Below are 20,421 nucleotides of genomic sequence, written 5' to 3'. Positions count from 1 at the left end.
ATTCTAGGTCACCGATATCTGTGTTGAACGTGTTTGCTTATTAAGAATGATCGGTTGTGGTGATAATTATATCAATAAATGAAATTTCAAGGAAAACAGCAACAATAGTACAAACAACATTTTAAAAATGGTATTAAGGTTGATAAAAAAACAGGCGATATTCCTTCTCGTGTATTCAAATATACGTGTAAACTGTTCATTTCCTTTTTAACCACATTACATTGATACAGCGATTGTATGTAGTGTGGCACCATTGAAATTTTACAACTTCACAAAACATGAGCTGCAGTGGAGAATAACAACTCCATCACATTTAAAAAAATATTTATTGTCTGTACAAATATCATTTGATTATATACCAATAATAGTTAAATACCCCTCTTGACCCTCATACAAACATGACATTGATATTGATAGGATCAGCATATTTTTTCCCTGCTTAATCGAGATTGAGTCGTGCATGTGGCTTCTGCAGTGCTTAAAGATGTTTTCTGAGATTTTACCTGGAGACCTTATTTTAAGCACATATGGTCGAGATTTGAACTTGGTCTACATATTGTCAAAAGAAATCTTCTGACCATGTTTCATCAAGGTCATAAATGTCGCTTCTAGAGAGATTACAAGGCATTTGATTTGATGACCTAGATGTTGGAGGAACTTGACCCAGATCCAAAATCGGTCTAGATATTGCCACGTTAAGCGCTCTTACAGTTTTATCAAGAGTGATATATAAATAAAATATGGCATCTAAAGTGGATACAGATTTGACCTCGTGACCCGATTATTGAATGCATGCCAACCAAACCAGATTCGTACTTGGCCTAGAGATTGTCAAGATAAACAATCTGACAAAGGTTGTTTATGGAGGTGAGCGTTTAACTCTTAATAAACATTGTGATGATAAATGCTCGTATTAAGTTTCATCATTATTGCGTAATTAATGATTGCTTCTTTAGTTGTATTTTTTTCTAAAATATGACCTGTTGACATAATTTTCGTCCGCACGTAGCCCTTATTACAAAGCGGTCTATATATTGTCAAGCAAAAACATTCCGTCCAAGTCTCATCAAGATTGAACAATAAATGAGCCTATATTGGTGTAACAAGTGTTTTCTAAGATTTTACCTCGGCTGGTATTCATAAAGCTCCTAAGGGTAAACTTAAGAAAATTCCTTAAATAATCAAAAAATCCTTAAGTCTTTTGCTCTTTCATTTTGGTGTCTTTTTTCATTTAAATGATTTACTTATGTCAATTTTGCATAGAAGAACAGTATTTTGGCATTACAAAAATGAAATCATTAGAATTTCAATAGAAAATTGAATTTTAATGTTTTCCCTTAAATCCAGCTTATGTTAAGATTTGCCTTAGGAGCTTTATGAATACCAGCCCTGGTTACCAAGCTTTTAGACGCATGTGACACAGATTCAAACTGTGCCTACATATTTTCAATACAACATTTCTGACAAAGTTTCATTAAGATTGCGTCGTACACGTGGGCTCGATAGTGTTTTACTCCATGATTTGATATGTTACTTAGTAACCTAGTTTTTTGTTGCACGTTGCCAAGATTTGAACAGAGCCTGGATATTGTAAAGATTAACATTCTTACTTAGTGTCATCTACACTAGATAGTGGTGAAAAATGCTATAACTAGCTACACACAAGCTTATTACAAAAGCTCTCCATCGGCACTTCGTGCTCAGATGTCAAACACACAAGATGTATCGGTGTTTTGCTCACCAGATACCAAATTAACGCATCAACAACATTTATTGTAATACAGATGTATCAGTTATCAGATTGCAATACAAGAACGGTATGCTCTGGTCACTTCTTAAACAGTCATTGTTTTTGTTGCATGTACGTGTAAGTCCCCTGTAATGTTGCACCAAAGGGTCGACAAACTTCCCTTCATCCGTATATCCGTCCGCAGCACGTTAATAAAACCTCTAGATGAAACTTACTATACTAAACTAGACTTTATGAGTGAAACATTAGTAAGCAGGGCCAAAAAAATGTGACGATCAATTTTCGGTATATGTACAATACTTTTCTCCCGGCTTTAAAGGGACTGTCCAATGGATTATTTTCCTGAATTTAGAAGGCTATTATTTTGATATTAATTAATAACATTCGTTAATTTGAACCATATCCAACTCAACCTTTTGCTAAAAACTACAAAACTAAAGAGCAACAGCCAAATTGTATTACGACTTTTGCGTCTACCTTGGGAAATCCCTTTCTATTTGTATTTCGCGCTTCGTGTCACGTGATTCAGACACAAACAAACAAAATGGCGGAGGCTTCGAAATCTACAATGAGCGAACCAGTAAGAAAATATGGTTTTTTGATTTAATAAAGTATAATATATTAAGATTCCGATCTTATTTTATTTAATTCAACAAGATGAGTTTATCTGCCGTTGAATGTTAGCGGATTGTTGGTCTTTACCTTGCAATTCGACGCTAAATGTCGCTGGTTTACAAATTAGACGATAGTAGACGACTCCAATGCATGAAAATGAGAATCAATTTAACGTATTTTGATTTTATGATTTTCTCGTTTTGACTTTTGAATTTTGTGTTGTTTATTTTGCAATGTACGTTTTTCATTAACTTTAAAATTTTGCTAATAGAAGCCAGTGGATTCTTCCACAGTAAATTCGTGCCCAGATCCCAAAGCACAAATAAGTCAGTGTATTATTTAGGTTTTTTTATTTAGGCCAAAACAGAGGGAGAGATGAGAAGAAGTAAATGCGTGAGACAGCCATCTAAGAGAATGTTGTTGTATTCTCAGGACACAGATTCAGTAAGTTTATTTTAATGCTCTTGTGTGTATACTGAAACACGGTTGACTCGCTGTACTTGAGGAATATTCACTTGCATCTAGAAACCATCTTCATATATCAGATAAATGATTTAAAGGACAATCAAATTTAACTTTACTTTATTGGACAATTGCCTTTTAAGGACGAAAATCCTTCAAAATTAACTGCCGTAGAAACATATCCTACACCACTGTCAGCGATTGTTGTTTATTTTTCGCCTGGTAGATTCGCGGTTAATGGGTTAAACAACACCAATATTGAATTTAACATGAATAATTAAAGCTCTGACATAACATTCAAAGTAACAATCAACAACGTATATAACAATTTAAATATATGGAATTTAAGACATGAAATAAAATAAAATGCACAGTAATTTTATAAGCACTGTCGTATTTTTTCGTTACAACAATTAACTGAAGTATAAAAATTCAAATATTGTTAAAGTCTGAGTTTTACAACATTTATTTACCAAAAATCGGTTCCAACATGTAGCGAGAGATGTTTTCTGTCAGATTTTACAAGTAGGTCACGCAGGTATGTTTATAAACAAAGTCCGGAGGGCGCTAATGAAATACCGCGAGTCAACCCGACACGCGAGTTAACCGGGTTTGAGTATACACATTTTAATTATGTGCCAGTTATTCGATAAATTCTCCCACCTGGTCAACCGGAGGGGTGTAGTGAATTATGTATATCTATTTGTGACGAGCCGAACTAAGAAGAAATAATAATATCACCCTTGTCCGCTCTGTGTTGATAAATGCAGGTTTGACTATAACCCATTATGATTTACAAGTTAGAACTATTATTGTAAAGGCCTGAGAGTTGAACAGTGACCTTGGCTAAGAAAGAATAGTAGGACTTTTTGCTTTTCTTCACAATATTTAGGTCCGAAATCTGTGCATGTAGGCTGTGGTTGCAAATAACATGTAGTAAATCAAGAAATGCACTATAACTCATGTGATTAGGTCATGACATTGACATCATGATTTTGTCATTTTAGGGTTACTCTTTTTGCTATTATTTATTAGATTTTCGCATTACCTGGTTTTTATCAAATGCATGTTTTATTTGTTACACTCAGGATTCAAGTCTACAGAAGTGTTAAGGAAAACGTCCTGCCAGAAAGATCCAGAAAGTGGATACATTAGCAACAATAACTAAGTGGTGCTCTTGTCACAGATGCCCACAATACGATAGAGTGGAAGATCGAATTTGCTGTGGGATGGTCCCAGAATTATGCTCAAGTCACAGAACTGTGAGTAAGATTCATGTATTATGAGTTTCTGTCACTGAATATCTTAAGTTTTGCAGCGTCATATTGTGTTATAACAAGGACTAAAAAATGGGTCAATAATGTTCTACCATGCAAACCTATTAAATATCCCATCTTAAACATTAATCCTGCTATAAAGGCAATTTTGTCATGTGGGAAAATCATTTACTGAATCATTATTGGCTTATTAAAATGAATTTCAGCTAATGCCAACAAAGATGCTAAGTTCTAAGACATTGTGTAGTTGTTTGTCATCTTGCTATTTTATTGAATGCAATTTATGTTTTTACATGAGTAAAGAAAGGATAACTATTTTTTTGCTTAAAAATTGTAAAGTTTGCATACCATTTCAATATTTTGTACTCCATTGATCCATTGCATTGATACCATCAACACCTTTCCACCCCTTTATATGAGTCGCGTCCTTAGAAAATTGGGCATAATGCATGTGCGTAAAGTGTCGTCCCAGCTTAGCCTGTGCAGTCTGTACAGGCTAATCAGGGACGACACTTTCCGCCTTAATGCGATTTTTGCTAAAAAGAGACATTTTAACGAAAAATGTCAAAAAAGCGGAAGGTGTTGCCCCTGATGAGCCTGTGTGGACTGCACAGGCTAATCTGGGACGACACTTTACGCACATGCATTATGTCCAGTTTTCTCAGAACAAGGCTTACATAATCTAGTGTGCTGTCTCACTGACTGCTGATTGGAGTTACATTTGCAAGAAGTTTATAGTAAAATCTGTTACAATTTCTTTGTAGGAGATGACTCTATCGGTGCTGGATAGGATGACCCTCTACAGTCAGCAGCAGTATCAACAAGATGTGTTTTCCTTTTATGCAGAGACACTAGAAGATGTCAATAAATCTTTCAGACATGCTGCATACAGACAATTTACCATCTTAATGCATGAGAATAACTGTCCCAGCATGTTGTGTTAAATTAATAAGGGAGAAGTTTCCTAGTCATTAAGGCCAGTATACAGGCTTCGTACCAGGTGAAGGCCCAGTGTTCTAATAATTTTGCATATTTATGCCCCCCTTCGAAGAAGAGGGGGTATATAGTTTTGCACATGTCGGTCCGTCCACCAGATGGTTTCGAGATGATAACTTAAGAACGCTTAGGCCTAGGATCATGAAACTTCATAGGTACATTGATCATGACTGGCAAATAACCCCTATTGATTTTCAGGTCACTAGGTCAAAGGTCAGTGACTCGAAACAGTAAAGCGGTTTCCGGATGATAACTCAAGAATGCTTACGCCTAGGATCTTGAAACTTCATAGGTACATTGATCACGACTGGCAGATGACCCCTTTAGTTTTTCCGGTCACAAGGTCAAAGGTCAAGGTCACAGTGACTCAAAACAATAAAATGGTTTCCAGCTGATAACTCAAGAATGCTTACGCCTTTTGATCATGAAACTTCATAGCTAAATTGATAATGACTGGCAGATGACCCCTTTTGATTTTCAGGTCACTAGGTCAAGGTCATAGTGACTCGAAATAGTAAAATGGTTTCCTGATGATAACTCAAGAATAATTAGGCCTAGGATCAGGAAACTTCATAGGTACATTGATCATGACTGACAGATGACCCCTATTAATTTTCAGGTCACTATGTCAAAGGTCAAGGTCACAGTGACAAAAAACGTATTCACACAATGGCTGCCACTACAACTGACAGCCCACATGGGGGACATGCATGTTTTACAAACAGCCCTTGTTGCTATTCTTTTTCATTTATCAGACATAGAACTTTTCTTAGTTTTGATTATTTTTTGTTCTGGCTCCTTTTTTGAAACATTTATATTTATGCAAATCATTTGAGTTATGCTTAATCATTTGGATTTTTCAGTTCTATGCATTTTGTTTTGAAAAATCAATTTGTGTGAAATGTGCTTGTTTATTATTAAAACTTGCACAGCAGTTTTGACATTTGTATGCTTACTTTGGTGTCATTTGAATGAAATGCCACGAGTACTCTGGATTGTAAGATGAAAGAAATAAAAGAAGCAATGACATATTTCTTAAGAATACTATGTAAATAAACTAATTGAAAATCAAAATTCATTTCTTGTATACTTATTTTATTTTCTTGTTTGAACTTAATAGTTTGATTTTTACACTTTTTAGCTCACCTGAACACAATGTGCTCATGGTAAGCTTTTGTGATCGCCTTTTGTCCGTCGTGCGGCGTCTACATTTGCCTTGTTAACACTCTACAGCCGTACAGGCCACATTTATTGCCCAATCTAAATGAAATTTGTCGAAAGATTAGTCTCAAGGATATTTTGGATGAGTTCAAAAATGGTAACGTTTGCTTGAAAAGACCGTTCATAAAAAACAGTCAATAGTGTATTACCTGTTTTTATTTTTATTTTTTATATCTTTTGCTTTTATTCAATTTTAAGTTTGCATTTTGATTTTTTTATTATGCCCCCCTTCGAAGAAGAGGAGGTATGTTGTTCGCTCATGTCGGTCAGTCGGTCCGTCCGTCCACCGAATAGTTTCCGGATGATAACTCAAGAAAGCTTACGCCTAGGATCATGAAACTTCATAAGTTCATTGATCACGACTCGCAGATGACCCCTATTGATTTTCAGGTGACTAGGTCAAAAGTCAAGGTCACAGTGACAAAAAACGTATTCACACAATGGCTGCCACTACAACTGACAGCCCATATGGGGGGCATGCATGTTTTACAAACAGCCCTTGTTTATTTTTATTTTGAGTCATTTTGTTTCACACTTGATATTTGTTAGATTAGGTTTCTTAAAATACATTTCAAACATGACATATGCTAATGCATGAATAAACATTTCGAAATCAATAAAAAAGCAACAAGTTGCTGTTGAAATTTAAAACAAGTGACAAAATTGTCACAAAACCAGGTTTTCATTGTGAAAAAAAAATCTGATAAAGGGAGAAAACTCAAACTGAACTTTTGAAATGAACAAACAAAATTAACCCCCTTTGTAAGTTTGTTTTTTAAAAAAATCTATTTTTAGTCGTGGCGACCTTGACATTGGAGATATTGATGTGATTCTTTCGTGCGACACACCATCCCATGATGGTGAACAAATGTGCCAAATGATTTTAAAATCTCACAATGAATGACATAGTTATGGCCAGGACAAGCTCATTTATGGCCATTTTTGACCTTTGAACTCAAAGTGTGACCTTGACCTTGGAGATATCGACGTAATTATTTCGCGCGACACACCGTCCAATGATGGTGAACAAATGTGCCAAATGATTTTAAAATCTGACAATGAACGACATAGTTATGGCCCGGACAAGCTTGTTCCGCCCGCCAGCCAGCCCGCCCGCATTCGCCAATCTAATAACCAGTTTTTTCCTCAGAAAACCTGGTTAAAAATAGTATCTTATTATTGTTCAACCATGTTTTGTATATTGTGTGCTTTCTTTATGTAGTAACCTGTGCAGACCGTCTACATTTTAGCTCAGCCGATTTTTTCCTATCTATTAAATTGATATACAATTGAGGTATTTTATTCAGTGTGATATGAACTTGATCCATGAAAGTTTGATTTTTTTTTTACAAATTTTGTATTATATTCATCTGGTGTCAGAAAATGGATCAAACTCAATACATGCACATAGAAATGTGACAGGAGTTGAGAACTCATTGAAGTTGGTTCGAGTGTATGATGCTGGCATTTAATTATTTAGGTGATTTGCATTTCAAATGAGTATGGCCATTAAAAAGTATTAAATGTTGATGTGTAAATAGAACACTGAGGCATATCTGGATACACTATCACATTCATAGTATTGATAATTAAAGAGGAAACTACTCTCGAGGTCAATTATAAGAGGCTTAGAGACATTGACTACAATGGTTTATTAAATACAGGTAATAATTAAAGAAGACAATGAAAAACACATCGATAATCAAACAAAAAACTAAACATTTTGTAAGAAAAATTGTGTTCTTTACATGTGTAACAAAAAACCGGTGTAGACTGGTGATGCTCCCCAAAATATTTTTTTTGTCACAATATTGTACTATATATTCAGATAAAAGGAAACGTCTTAAGGGGCATAACTTTGGACAAAATTATACAATGGATGGATTAAAGCTTCATTGAATTCCGGTCAGTAGTTGGGGAGAAATAGCCCGGACAAGAATTGCACTATATGTACAGTTTATAGAAAATTTCAAAGGGCCATTACTCTGTGAAAAATCATCCGACCAGAACCGGCTGATAATATGCACATCTCCTGTTGGTAGTGAAGCTTCCCATCAGGTTTCATTGAATTACTGTAATAAGTTGCTGAGAAATAGCTCGGACAAGCATTGCACTATATGTACAATGGAAAATTTCAAAGGGCCATAACTCTGTGAAAAATCATCCGACGAGAACCGGCTGATAATATGCACATCTCTTGGTAGTGAAGCTTCCCATAAAGTTTCTTAGAATTCCAGTCATTAGTTGCGGAGAAAAAGCCCGGACAAGAATTGCACTATATGTACAATGAAAAATTTCAAAGGGCCATAACTCTGTGAAAAATCATCTGAAGAGAACCGGCTGATAATATGCACATCTCCTCTTGGTAGTGAAGCTTCCCATAAAGTTTCATTGAATTCCGGTCATTACTTTCTGAGAAATAGCCTGGACAAAAATTGTGCACAGACGGACACACGGACGGACAGACGAAGCGGCAACTATATGCTACCCCCAAAATAAATTTTGTGGGAGCATAAAAATGTATTGATAAAAATCGCACAAAATATAACATAAAAAAAATATTTTATGCTAAATTCAATATTAAAACTTCCTAAAAAATGTAATTGCATTGTACAACCAAGAGCATTCATTATTTATAACATAATGTAAGATTGTACATTTTCAAAACACTTCTAAAATCACATTAACACTAAAGATGTGAAACTTAATAGTTATCTAACAAAGATAACTTCTGCGTCAACTTCAAATGAATATCAAACACGTCTTTGGCAACAATTCATTTTTTCGCTTTTCTCAATCTAGAGACATGCTGATCTCTAAGTATTGATGTAGGTGGAGGGGTGATGGGGGCTATAGTTGACCTAATTCTTTTGGAGTCTTCAGGCAGCTGTTCATATTTGCCACTTATTCTTTTCTTGCCTATGGTGAATTCATTTATAACTTCAGTGATCAAACCGGTTATGTATGTTTTTTTCACAGGCCTTGTGCTCCAATTACAAGCCGCTTTTGAGTACACTTTTTGTCTCCTGAAAGATTGTTTTATAACTGACATGATGTTTGAAAAAATGAAATGACAATTGCTAAAACAAAACAAAAGAATAAAGATCTATAGACAATATATATGCCATAATATAAATTTACTGATTCAGTGCATACTATGCTGCAGTAGTTCTTTTATGACAGGACCATTGTTTGCAAAATGTATACTTATTATTCATATCACATGAATGTGTCAAATTTGAGCTTAAATACATCATGTTTGTAAATTCAATTTAATTGTTAATAATAAAAACGTTCAATAAGTAAACATAAATCTGTAAATTGATCCTTACAATTCAAAATTTAATAAAAACAGGAAATGTGTTTGTCAGAAACACTATCTCCCCTACTGCGCCACTTTGATTTATTTTATTTTATCATTTGGTAGGTTCAGATGAACTCTTTAAAGCTTATTACTTCTCTTGAATTTGTTTTTTTTTACCTTGACCTTGAAGGATTATCTTGACCTTTCACCACTCAAAATGTGCAGCTCCATGAGATACACATGCATGCCAAATATGAAGTTACTATCTTCAATATTGCAAAAGTTATGGCAAAATGTTAAAGTTTTACGCAAACAAACACACAAACAAACAAACCAACATACAGTGCAAAAACAATAATATAAATACCTCTCATTGCCTTCTTTGTCCAACAAAACAGGACGATTCAAGTGTTTTGAATAATCTATTGCTGCTAACTGACACCTGCATAGCTGAAAAAAAATAATTTTAGAAATGAAACTCAGAAAATATCATGCAACTCATCATGTGAAAATCTGCCTTTAGGACTTTGATGATGTTACACTAGATATAAACTAATTCAACACCAATGACTTGACATATTCATAATCAGAATTCATTTCTTGATTAACTACTAGTTGTTTAAACATCCTGTGAACAAAAATACAAAAATCCTGTTCATAAATAATTTTACTATCACATGATGAAACAAGAGCACCGCGTTACGGTAGTTGCAATAATCCAACTCCCAGCTATTGACCCTCCGGGTCTATGAGCTGTACGTATGTACTCATAAAAGCTCAGAGCATTCAAGAAGAACTACGCGTTACGGGTGCCACACTAGGCTTCGAAAGCTTGTCATAAATTTTTTTCAGAGGTCACAGGGACATTGACCTTTGACCTAGTGACCGAAAAATGGGTGTGGCGTCTAGAACTCATCAAGGTGAATCCACATTTGAAGTTTCACAGTTGTAGGTGGAATCACTTTGATTGTAGAGCAAAATGTAAAAGTTTTAGCACGACGCCGGCGGACAACACGACAATGAGCAGCTGGCTGACGACACAACAAAGACGCGCTGGCTATGACAATACCTCGGGTTTTCTCCGAAAACAGCCGAGCTAAAAATATATTCATATTTTAGTCATTCAGGCAGTTTATTACGAGACTTGTCACAAAGGGTACATCATTTTTACACTATTAAAATGTAAATTCTAAAAAAGAAAGAGCATAAATTCCTTAAAAGAATCCTTTGTTCAATGAATGAGCATGTGTTCATAAAATAAAAAAAGAAACACTTTAACAAGTGTATTTTTTAAACATTTAACTTTTTATTTACCTGAAACTGAAAGCATTTCGCTTTGGTTTGGAGCGTATCAAAAGATGATTGTTGAAGCTCTCTAGTTCAGAAGTAGTTCTGAAATTTAAAAGCATTGTACATTTCAAAAACAAAATTGTTTTATACTTATAAGGGTTTGTGTGTGTGTAAGTCAAATCGTGTTCATTATATAGCAAAATAATTACGGGAATTTATAGAAAAGTAGCTATGAAACTAGCTGAAATAATTCGCGTTCAGAATAAATCTGAACGCTGAAACTCCGGTCTGCAAAAACCATAACGAAAATTAAATACAATACTATTATATCAATATGCTTAAAATTGCAAAAGAACATAACCAACTCATAAAGTTTTAGTTAATTAGTCCATTTTTACCTCAAATAGCGTCGAATTGAAGTTAAAAGGCATAATTTGTTTCAGTTAAACTTCTGCTTAAATCACTGACCTCTCGCCATGTTATGAAATATTTAAATATCAACCAATCAGAAGAAGGCATACGGTGTAATAGGCTGCGTTATCGATTAAAATCTACCTGCCGTATACAGCGGGCACAGCGATTGGAATTGAAAATGTGAGTAGTGTGTTGATTTAAATTGGTCAGGCGTGCAATATTGAAAGAGTCATTACATAATTCTTACGGAACATTATTGAGAAATGAATTATCTACACAGGTATGTAAATATTATTGCAATCCGTTGATATTAACTGTCTGATATCGGGGCTTGAATGTTGCGCACCAAATTCCTTGCGCATCAATATAGACAAAGAAGGAAAACTCTCGCTATTAAAAAGATAGAGTGGACTATTGACGCCAAGAGTCTGCCAAAGAAAAAATCATCAAAAGACTCTTAAGGCGGCAATTTATATTGACTACTATGAAACACAAACTGAAAATGAAGAAGACTTACGCATCGATCAATATTTCCATCATTTTCTCGTCCTTTTCAATCCCAGTAGCTTCTTTAACTCTTCTCCATCGATCACACTGAATACCAATGTATATTATCCTTTCACTTTTATTACGCCTGTACCTTGCATCTCTTGTTTTTTTTTAGTCTTAGCGCTAGCACTTGTTTTTGTCCGAACCATCTTGAATTCTTTTCCACCGCATATTCGTATTTGTGAAAAGTGATTTTCCAATAAAAATATTGATTTAAATATGAAGTATATTTTATTGGTTTATCAAAAATATTCAATGAAAATCAATTATTTGCTCAACAAGCTAAATCTCTTTCTTTAGAAATAATGTAATTTATATGCCAAAAATAAATTACAGTACCATGTACCACGTGACTTGTCAGCTGATTTTCAGCTACATTTATTTTTAGGTCAAAAACGTCGAGCGTCGTTTTTAGATGGTCGCTTTAGCGACCGTCTAATGTGCATGATGTAAAATTCAGGTCGATACGGCCTGGGTATGATTAGCCCAATTCCCGCTTACACTACGCGCGAAGAAAGAGTTGTATAATTTATGCAAGAGGTTTGAGTTCTCCAATTATGTTTATTCACAAATGGAAACATTATATTAATATCGTGTTAAATGCAATAGTTTCGAATGGTGTTTTATAGAAAAGAATTAAAAAAAACAATGATCGTATTGCACGTGTCGCGGAGGAGATTGTTTATGAATGATTAAAATAGTCCACCTTCTGCTGCGTCTGCGTGACGTAGTATTTTCGCTCATCTCATTCATAAATCTGAGGCTGGCGATAAACAAAGGGGAGTCCGGGTGAGTCCGCACTAGTATAAGGTTACGCTTGTTTATATTCACAGGTCTCAATTAATAACACGTTGACCACGAGTTCAACAATTATTACCGGGATACGATAGACAACATAAAAATGATTCATTATCGCTGAAACTGTTAAAAATCCTTTAAATATAACAAGAATATTCTCTAAAAAATGTAGTCTCGCTGTTTTGAAATAAGGTTTGGAATTTTGGTTTCTAAATAACTTAATTAAAAACAAAAGTTTAATTATAGTGTTTTTTACTTTTAGTCGCATATTTACCGCATTATAATGTGTGTTATAATAGGCAAACCATACATTAGTAAAATTCAATCTGCCTTCGCACATAGAAGGAATGGGTCAATTAGGTGCTGCGTTTCCTTTGCTTACTTCAGTTAGAGGTCAATTCTTTACGTAAAAGCAATCACAAGGCCCCGGCTTCAGAGGAATTGCGGAGCGTTCTTACATAATTAAAGTCGTAGTCGCATGGTATTTGCGTTTAGCGTCCTATTTGGTCACGTGGTTCTTTTTCGCGGGTGTTTTGGCATTCATGATATGAGGCTATTAATAGATGCGCCTGTCGATAAACAAAGGAAAGTTTACGGGCGATAACAACGCAATAGGTTACGCTCTCACATACAACTCAATGACGTAGTACAGGTCGTAAATTGAGAGATTTGGGAAAAAGTTGACGCTTATTTATATTCTCAATTTATAAAACGTTGAACATAAGTTCAACAAAAACTTCAGCGATACGATAGACTAAAAAAAAACATAATCGCTTAACCCGAATATAACAAATAATTTATAATAATAATACGAATGACCTGTTTCATAACCTCGTTGAAGCTACTACATCGGGTATTTCTGGAAAGCGTTCTTGGTTCTCAACACATAGCGGCGATCTTTTGTATTTACGGGTGCTAGCAACGCAATAGAGCTAGTAGAAGCTTAGTAGAAGGTTTAGCTTGTTTATATTCACAGTTCTCAATACATTGACAGTTGGATATGAGTTCATCAATTACTCAGGCATACTATAGACCGTTCCATAATCGATAAATTGACCGCCGCCATATTGTCAGTCACGTGACTGTCCGCCATTACACTGCTGCTAACGTGTGCGAGTCTGCGATTCCAAAAGCCAAAGACATAGAGAATACCCGCTTCACCGTTGTCGGATAAATAAATTACTTAATGAATTAATGTGAGGCGATTTTCACATTTTTGTTGTTTAAATGATTGTTTGAAGTTGAGATTGATTGTTACAAATAAAATGTTTAAAATGCTTTCGTGTATTTGTTTTTTTTATCTGTAATCAAGTGGTAATCATCGGCGAAAATTTGCCGGTTCAGTCGCTCATACTATGTCTTTCATTAGACTTGTTACTTTTAGCTTTCCCCAAACAATTCACGCATGTATTGTTGTGTTGATTTTAATAGCCGCAACATCAAGCAGATTATATTTTAATTAATACTTATAAAAGATTCTCGCGCAATTAATTACCGCTAATTGTTTGTAATTGATCTCATTTGGTAAAAATCTACATTCCAAAATCATTACATATTATATTAAGTATGATATTTTTGATACGCCTTCCATTATTTTTCTTGTTCTAACTGATATCAGAGATAAAAAATTGTGGTTTGGATTTATATTTATTTTTTAGATGGAATTTTGTCACGTTAAAAAACGAGCTTTTTATCATGAGAGAGTGATATTGATCTTGACGACCTTTTATGTGATTATTCGGAAGATGAAGAGAATGCGATCTATGTGATATATCTATATTTTCATCTTTGAATCATTTAACAGCTATAAAGCTAAAAATACTCAACATTGTATTTTATAGGTCTTTGAAGTAACGCAAAACATATGGATAACGACTCCAAATGTTTAGTCAATTAATCCACACAAAAAACTCAGATAAAAAAAAACACCTAAATAATATTGCAAAAATATATTATTAAGCGCCAAACGAATCTATTAATACATTTATTTGCAACTTTAAAAGCGCGGCATAAGCATCAAATTAAAGATTATCTGAAGACTGAAAGGCCGACAATATGACACAATAAAGAGCTCTATGCATAAGCCGTAAAAAAATTTTTGCAGAAAAGCTTCAATAAATTACAATAGTAATACATCTAATTATAAAAATATAATTATCAATGGCATGAGGACGCTAGTGTGATAAATAAATGAGTGTTAGAAAGTGTAAGGAGTGCTTTGAAAATAAACATACTACAAAGCCATATTAAAAGCAAAGGACATGACAGTATTTACATGTAATTTTAATTTGATGGGTTTTGTACAAAGAATGACGCTATTGAGGAATATTAACATACAACTGAAAAAACACAACTTCATATGATGCAAATTGAACTGTGTACTCATGTATATTGAAAACTCGTTACTAGTGAGTATGAGTGACACATATCTAACATTTTAACACACATATATTTATATACATATATATTTTTTAAAATATGTCAAATGTAATTTATTGTTTTATGATATCGTTCGTGCATTGCCGTAACATCAAATGTTCATACGAAATGACGTAGTTTAATTTAACCGATACCCGCTAAATACGTTAAATGTTTTATTTTTATTTATTTTTGTAAATACTTTATTTTTTCATAAATTAAACGGGCTAGTATCTTTACGGTGTACAATTTCTGATATTCTATATTGGACATAACTTTTAATTTGTAAAATATGTAACATATCTTATTTACGCAACTGTTAAGTATGTCGGAGGTAAATTATCTTACCAAATGACTGCTCAAGACTACCAGGAAGATGAGACATGGTGGCATCATCAATTGTGTTTAATGACCAGATTGTCATCTGCCACCCAGTGTGGTTTGTGACACCATGTGGTTAGTTAAGTCTGGACAATATCTGATCAAAACGAGATAATCGGATTATGCAGAACAAAGGGGCAATTAAACACTGGAATGCAAAGGCATACACGATTTAAAGATTGATGCAATTAATCAAATGAAAAATATTGCATTTAATTTAAATAAATGCTTTTTTTTAATGTGTCAATGTGTTAGTTTTCCAAGACAACCAAGACCATGTAATGACGGCCTTAGAATTTAGAAAGAAATTCATCCGTTGAATAATCGGTGCTCTCTTATATATGTTACCGATTGTTAAGCAGCAGTGTAATGGCGGACGCGGAGAGAATTCAGGGGAGATAATTATGTAATGACTAAATTATGGAACGGTCTATAGGCAACCTCGAAAATGCTTTATAATCGTTAAACCGAAAACAACTAAATATATTATATTAAATATATTTATAACAATACATGTCTTTTAAAAATGTAGTCGGCGTATACGCCGACTTTGAAATAAAGTTAGCAATTTACTTTTCTAAATAATTGAATACAATTAAACAAAAGTTAAACTATTGTGTTGTGTTTTTCACTTGTAAGCTGCATATTCACCGCATGAAATGTGTGTTAGCATTGTCAAACCACACATTAGTGTGAGTAAATAAAAAATATACTACGGGAGAGCACTTCATATGTGTCCTCATATGCCTTGTTATGAGTATCTTTCTTCATTATCGAAATATATCGTATGTTTATATTTGATTTAAACGCAGTTTTCTTTCGTCACATTTAAATCACACGTCAATAGCGCCGTCATGCGAAAATGGGTCTTATGCGTTTCGGCAAGCGTTTGTTAAACCCAACATGTGCTCTTGCGCAGTCAGGCCATAGGCGACGCAGTTCGCTTTAAAATCACTCAATATGTTATGTTTCTCCTTACCAGAAGGAGGGATAGCTGAGTGGGCTATTTATATGAAGGGCGCATATGGAATAAGACCCATTTTCGCATGACGAGGGTCATTACAAATCTCATTGCGAATTGAAAATCCCACATTTAAAAACAATGCTTTTTGATACAAAATTGAATTCAAAATGGCAAACTTGTTAATAATGGCAGCCTATCGACGCATTAAGGAATGATTTCCAGACGTGCTGACCAAGTACGGCAAACATTGTGGTATGATAATTAAACGATTTTCTCTTATCGTGACACTATACTATTTCGCTAATGATTGTTTTCTCATCTTGGAGGCGAAATTGAAATTCTGCTAGATGGATTGTAACGCTTAATTGTAACAGGGCCACAATTTGTGTCGTTTGAGCATACAGAGAGTAGTCCGGAATTTCTTACACTGAACAGTGCTACATCCTTTGAATTGAGCACATACGCAGTGATGTAGCAAAAATTCAGAGGTTGTATCTCGAATCAGCTTATTAAATATTCGAAAATCTTCATGCGTGTCTGTTGGCGTTATGTTAAAGTCACTAAGATGAAAACTGAAACAGCTTCGCCTAAAAGCGCATTAGTGCTCTATACCTATGTTTATGTTAGCGTTGTTGACACCGTGTGAACTGCTCGGGTAACAAGTAAAGCATAAACAGCAATGTTTATATACTTTTACTCCTCCATATACAAGATACGAAGATTATTGTATATTTTGAATTTGTATATGGTGTCAAAAATCAAAAGTTAAGTTCTCATTACCATTTTCATCATACTTTCTTTGCTTTCAGAACTTCCAAAAAAGCATGCTGTTTTTTTTTTTGTCTTAGTTATTTCTATGAAATAATAAGGATGATAAAAAGTGCACACAAAACTCGACCCGTGCGCTATGACACACACTTTTTTAAGTTGAATGGCGTGTGTTCATTTCAAACTTGCGATTGATTTTGAAAAATGAATTGCGTGTTAAATTATGCAATAGCGAACATCTTCAGTGCCTTCAGCGCTTTGATTGAAATATAATATGGAATTCCCATCCGCTTGGGCTTATGTGTTGGTTTGTGTTATACTTCCTTTAGTCTGCTTTGAGTTTTTATATCCTTAAATCAAAAGCGATAATCGTTTTTAATATCTAAAACAATAATTTTATATTTTGTTCAGACCATAATCCATTGGACAGTCCCTTTAAATGTCTTCTGCATATGAAAACAAATAGAAGCATACAGCAACCCAAACCTTACTACAGTGGGATGTACACTTGAAGACTTTTCTGACGCACCGCTCACTTGGAGACTTTTCTAAACCAACATTTATAAAACTGACTATCTCACTTATGAGTCAGTATTGTTTATGTGATAATTTGACTACATTTTGTGCAAGCTCAAGATAAAAGCATTCATCCGCGACGATCATACGCTTTAACAAGTGTGGTATGTAGCCTGCAAAATGCCAACTGTGCGGTTGCGTTCCAGAAATATTAATTTGAACAATATTGTTTTTGATTTATTTTCATGTTTTCCTAGCGTTACAGCCCACTTAAAATGATGACATCCAAATAAAATTTACATTACATCGCGTTTCACAATTTCCACCTGCAGCAAGATGAAACAATACCTACCCCACGTGCTTAAGCGTCAGATTGTCAGGCAAGAATGATTTTATCGTGAGCGTCCACAGAATGGTGTAAAATGATAGCATGTACAATTTTAAATCTAAATCATTACTTACACTTGAGACATTTGTGTTTAAAAAAAATACTTGTTTGAAGATTATTGCGTTAGAAAAGTCTTCAATTGAAGATGTAGCGCACCAAATTTACATGATAGTTGAATTTCACTTGAAATACAAATGTAAAGCACAATCGATATACGCGATACAGGGTTTTACACAAGTGACTCCTAAGACATTTATACATGAAATGTGTTTACTAATATCATGCAATATTTTAAAGTACAAGAAAACATAAAAACAGTCGAAACAATACGAATGACAGCCATTTTCTTTGCTCCAAAGGAAATACTTTATCAAGTCATATCTACGTCTTAATGTGCATTCTTAGCGCATGCTCATTTGCACAAATTTTAAAGATGTGTTCGCCCCAGTGATCGTGGTCCAGTGAATTCCATTAAAAGTAGGCACGGAATCTTTTTCCTTGAAGTATTTACCGTTAAGATGTGCACCGAAACAGACATCAAACCACCAACCTCCCCCATATTTGCATGCACAACAACCACCGTGGTTTCGGTCATTATCTCTATCGAAAGTTGAAAAAGACCGACCGTTGTGAAGTTGAGTACCAAAACAACCCGTTAATAAACAGTCTCCTGCGTTCCCAGTGTATCCGGACAGATGGAGCTTATACTTCTCAGACTCAGATGATATACTGAACTCAGAATACAGCGCGTATCGCTGTGTTCCATTGAACATCTCCATATCAATCCTCAGCTGTCTCGGGTTGTCCTTAGTCAGCTGGTAGATATGGTCATTACCCAGCCAGAGTTCACCACTTATGTCACCGAAGCCAGCTTTGTAATCTGCCCAGGTGCGATTGAAATCTACAGACCCGTCATTTCTCCTCTGTATAACTATCCATCCTTTGTTCGTGGATTCCAAATAACAATAAACGTTCATGCCGTCTATGTAAGCCTCGGGATATATTGTATATTCGCCACTCTTTACTACGCTGTCACAGGATTGAGGAAGGAAGGGGCGTAGATGCCGAAATAACATATCAGTTTTGTTCTTCAAGATTTCATTCGACGTTTTAAGATTGGCAGTATCTGATGTTTTGTTAATGGTGTCTATATCTGAACGTAATGTCTTTTCCGCACTGTATAATCTTGATTCAACTTTATAACAATTTTCGCTGACGTTTCCAATTTCAAAATCCTGTTGTTTTATCATTTCTTGAAATTCCGCAATTGTTTCATATTTAATGGTGTTTATTTCTGAACGTAATGTCTTTTCCGCATTGTTTAATCTAGAATCCATGTTAATAAACTTTTCGCTGACATTTCCGATTTCAAAGTCATGTTGTTTTCTCATTTCGTGAAATTCCTTTCGAAGCAATATATTTTCGAATTTTTCTCTCTTAAATGCCATCATTAAATTTTCATATTGACTCACAATATCTCCACAATCACACGACGCCTGTTGTGTTTTAGAAACTTGTTCTTCGTCATGTCTTACCACCTGTCCTGAAGATCCCGTAAGCCTGATAGAAAGCGCAGATATGTCCTCTATTATAAAATCTATTTCTTTTTTCAGATCCTTTCGTAAATTACGCAATGCAGCTCTTAAGTCTTCTTCATTTTCTTCAATTCTATCCAATCTTCTACTAATTCTAGATGTTGATGTTTCACTTGACATTTGTGAAAAAACAGTTGGGAGTAAAACTAAATATACAATGTACAAGATCATTTTGTATTTAAAATACATAACTGTAGTTCTAAATACCACACGTGTAATGCACAGTAGCCAGACGGAGCTTTGTTTTAAAAACACAAGAAACGCACGACTTCAATATATCCGCCACTCAGCTACCTGGCAAACATTTATAACGGAAACCAATACGCTGAGCTTAAACGTCTGCCGCTATCTCTGTTTTACATTATGTTGCTTAGCAACATTTAACCACAAAATACGTGGTTCTAGTAATTGATATCAACGAATTATGTTTAGAACGTGCAGCGCTACATATTTCTGTTACATTAAAAGACAGATGGTGAAAGAGTTTCGCGTTTGAAGTGGCGTATCAAAGACGGCTTGTACCTCTGAAATAGTAAGTTAAAAAAATATCAATAGCACATCTCAGCATTGAGCCATTGTTAAATATGACAATGTTTTCGACGAAACAAAAGAAATTTTAAAGTGCATTTTCTTAGGTTCAGGCAAATAACACGATTCATTTTAGATGTATTTAATAATTATTTTGCAATTGAAATAAACTACTTTTAGATTGTGC

At 34.6% G+C, this 20,421-nt stretch overlaps 1 protein-coding gene and 2 long non-coding RNA genes across 3 annotated transcripts; 1 reads left to right on the top strand and 2 right to left on the bottom strand.

The window, feature by feature from the left end:
- The first annotated feature begins 2,070 nt into the window (after nt 1–2,070).
- On the top strand, nt 2,071–6,174 carry LOC127840045 (uncharacterized). Its single transcript, XR_008030371.1, has 4 exons — nt 2,071–2,330; nt 2,723–2,809; nt 3,916–4,089; nt 4,869–6,174. It is a non-coding gene; the product is annotated as an uncharacterized LOC127840045 (long non-coding RNA).
- A 1,780-nt stretch (nt 6,175–7,954) lies between these two features.
- LOC127840046 (uncharacterized) lies at nt 7,955–12,088 on the bottom strand. The gene is made up of 4 exons (XR_008030372.1): nt 11,847–12,088; nt 10,940–11,017; nt 9,993–10,075; nt 7,955–9,347 (listed from the first exon to the last, which is right to left on the bottom strand). It is a non-coding gene; the product is annotated as an uncharacterized LOC127840046 (long non-coding RNA).
- Nucleotides 12,089–16,819: 4,731 nt separating this feature from the next.
- On the bottom strand, nt 16,820–20,193 carry LOC127838600 (angiopoietin-related protein 7-like). Its single transcript, XM_052366427.1, has one exon. The coding sequence runs from the start codon at nt 19,893–19,895 to the stop codon at nt 18,513–18,515; it is 1,383 nt and encodes a 460-aa protein (XP_052222387.1). The 5' UTR covers nt 19,896–20,193; the 3' UTR covers nt 16,820–18,512.
- Nucleotides 20,194–20,421: the final 228 nt, after the last annotated feature.

The sequence above is a fragment of the Dreissena polymorpha genome, chromosome 7 (assembly GCF_020536995.1).
Source record: "Dreissena polymorpha isolate Duluth1 chromosome 7, UMN_Dpol_1.0, whole genome shotgun sequence".
In the NCBI taxonomy this organism is placed as follows: Eukaryota; Metazoa; Mollusca; class Bivalvia; order Myida; family Dreissenidae; genus Dreissena; species Dreissena polymorpha.
Note: the sequence above shows the minus strand (reverse complement) of the source record. Positions and strands in the feature narration are given on the sequence as shown.

Bases quoted from the DNA above. Each gene is read 5' to 3' on its own strand.
- LOC127838600 (XM_052366427.1), bottom strand. From the start codon at position 19,895: ATGTATTTTAAATACAAAATGATCTTGTACATTGTATATTTAGTTTTA.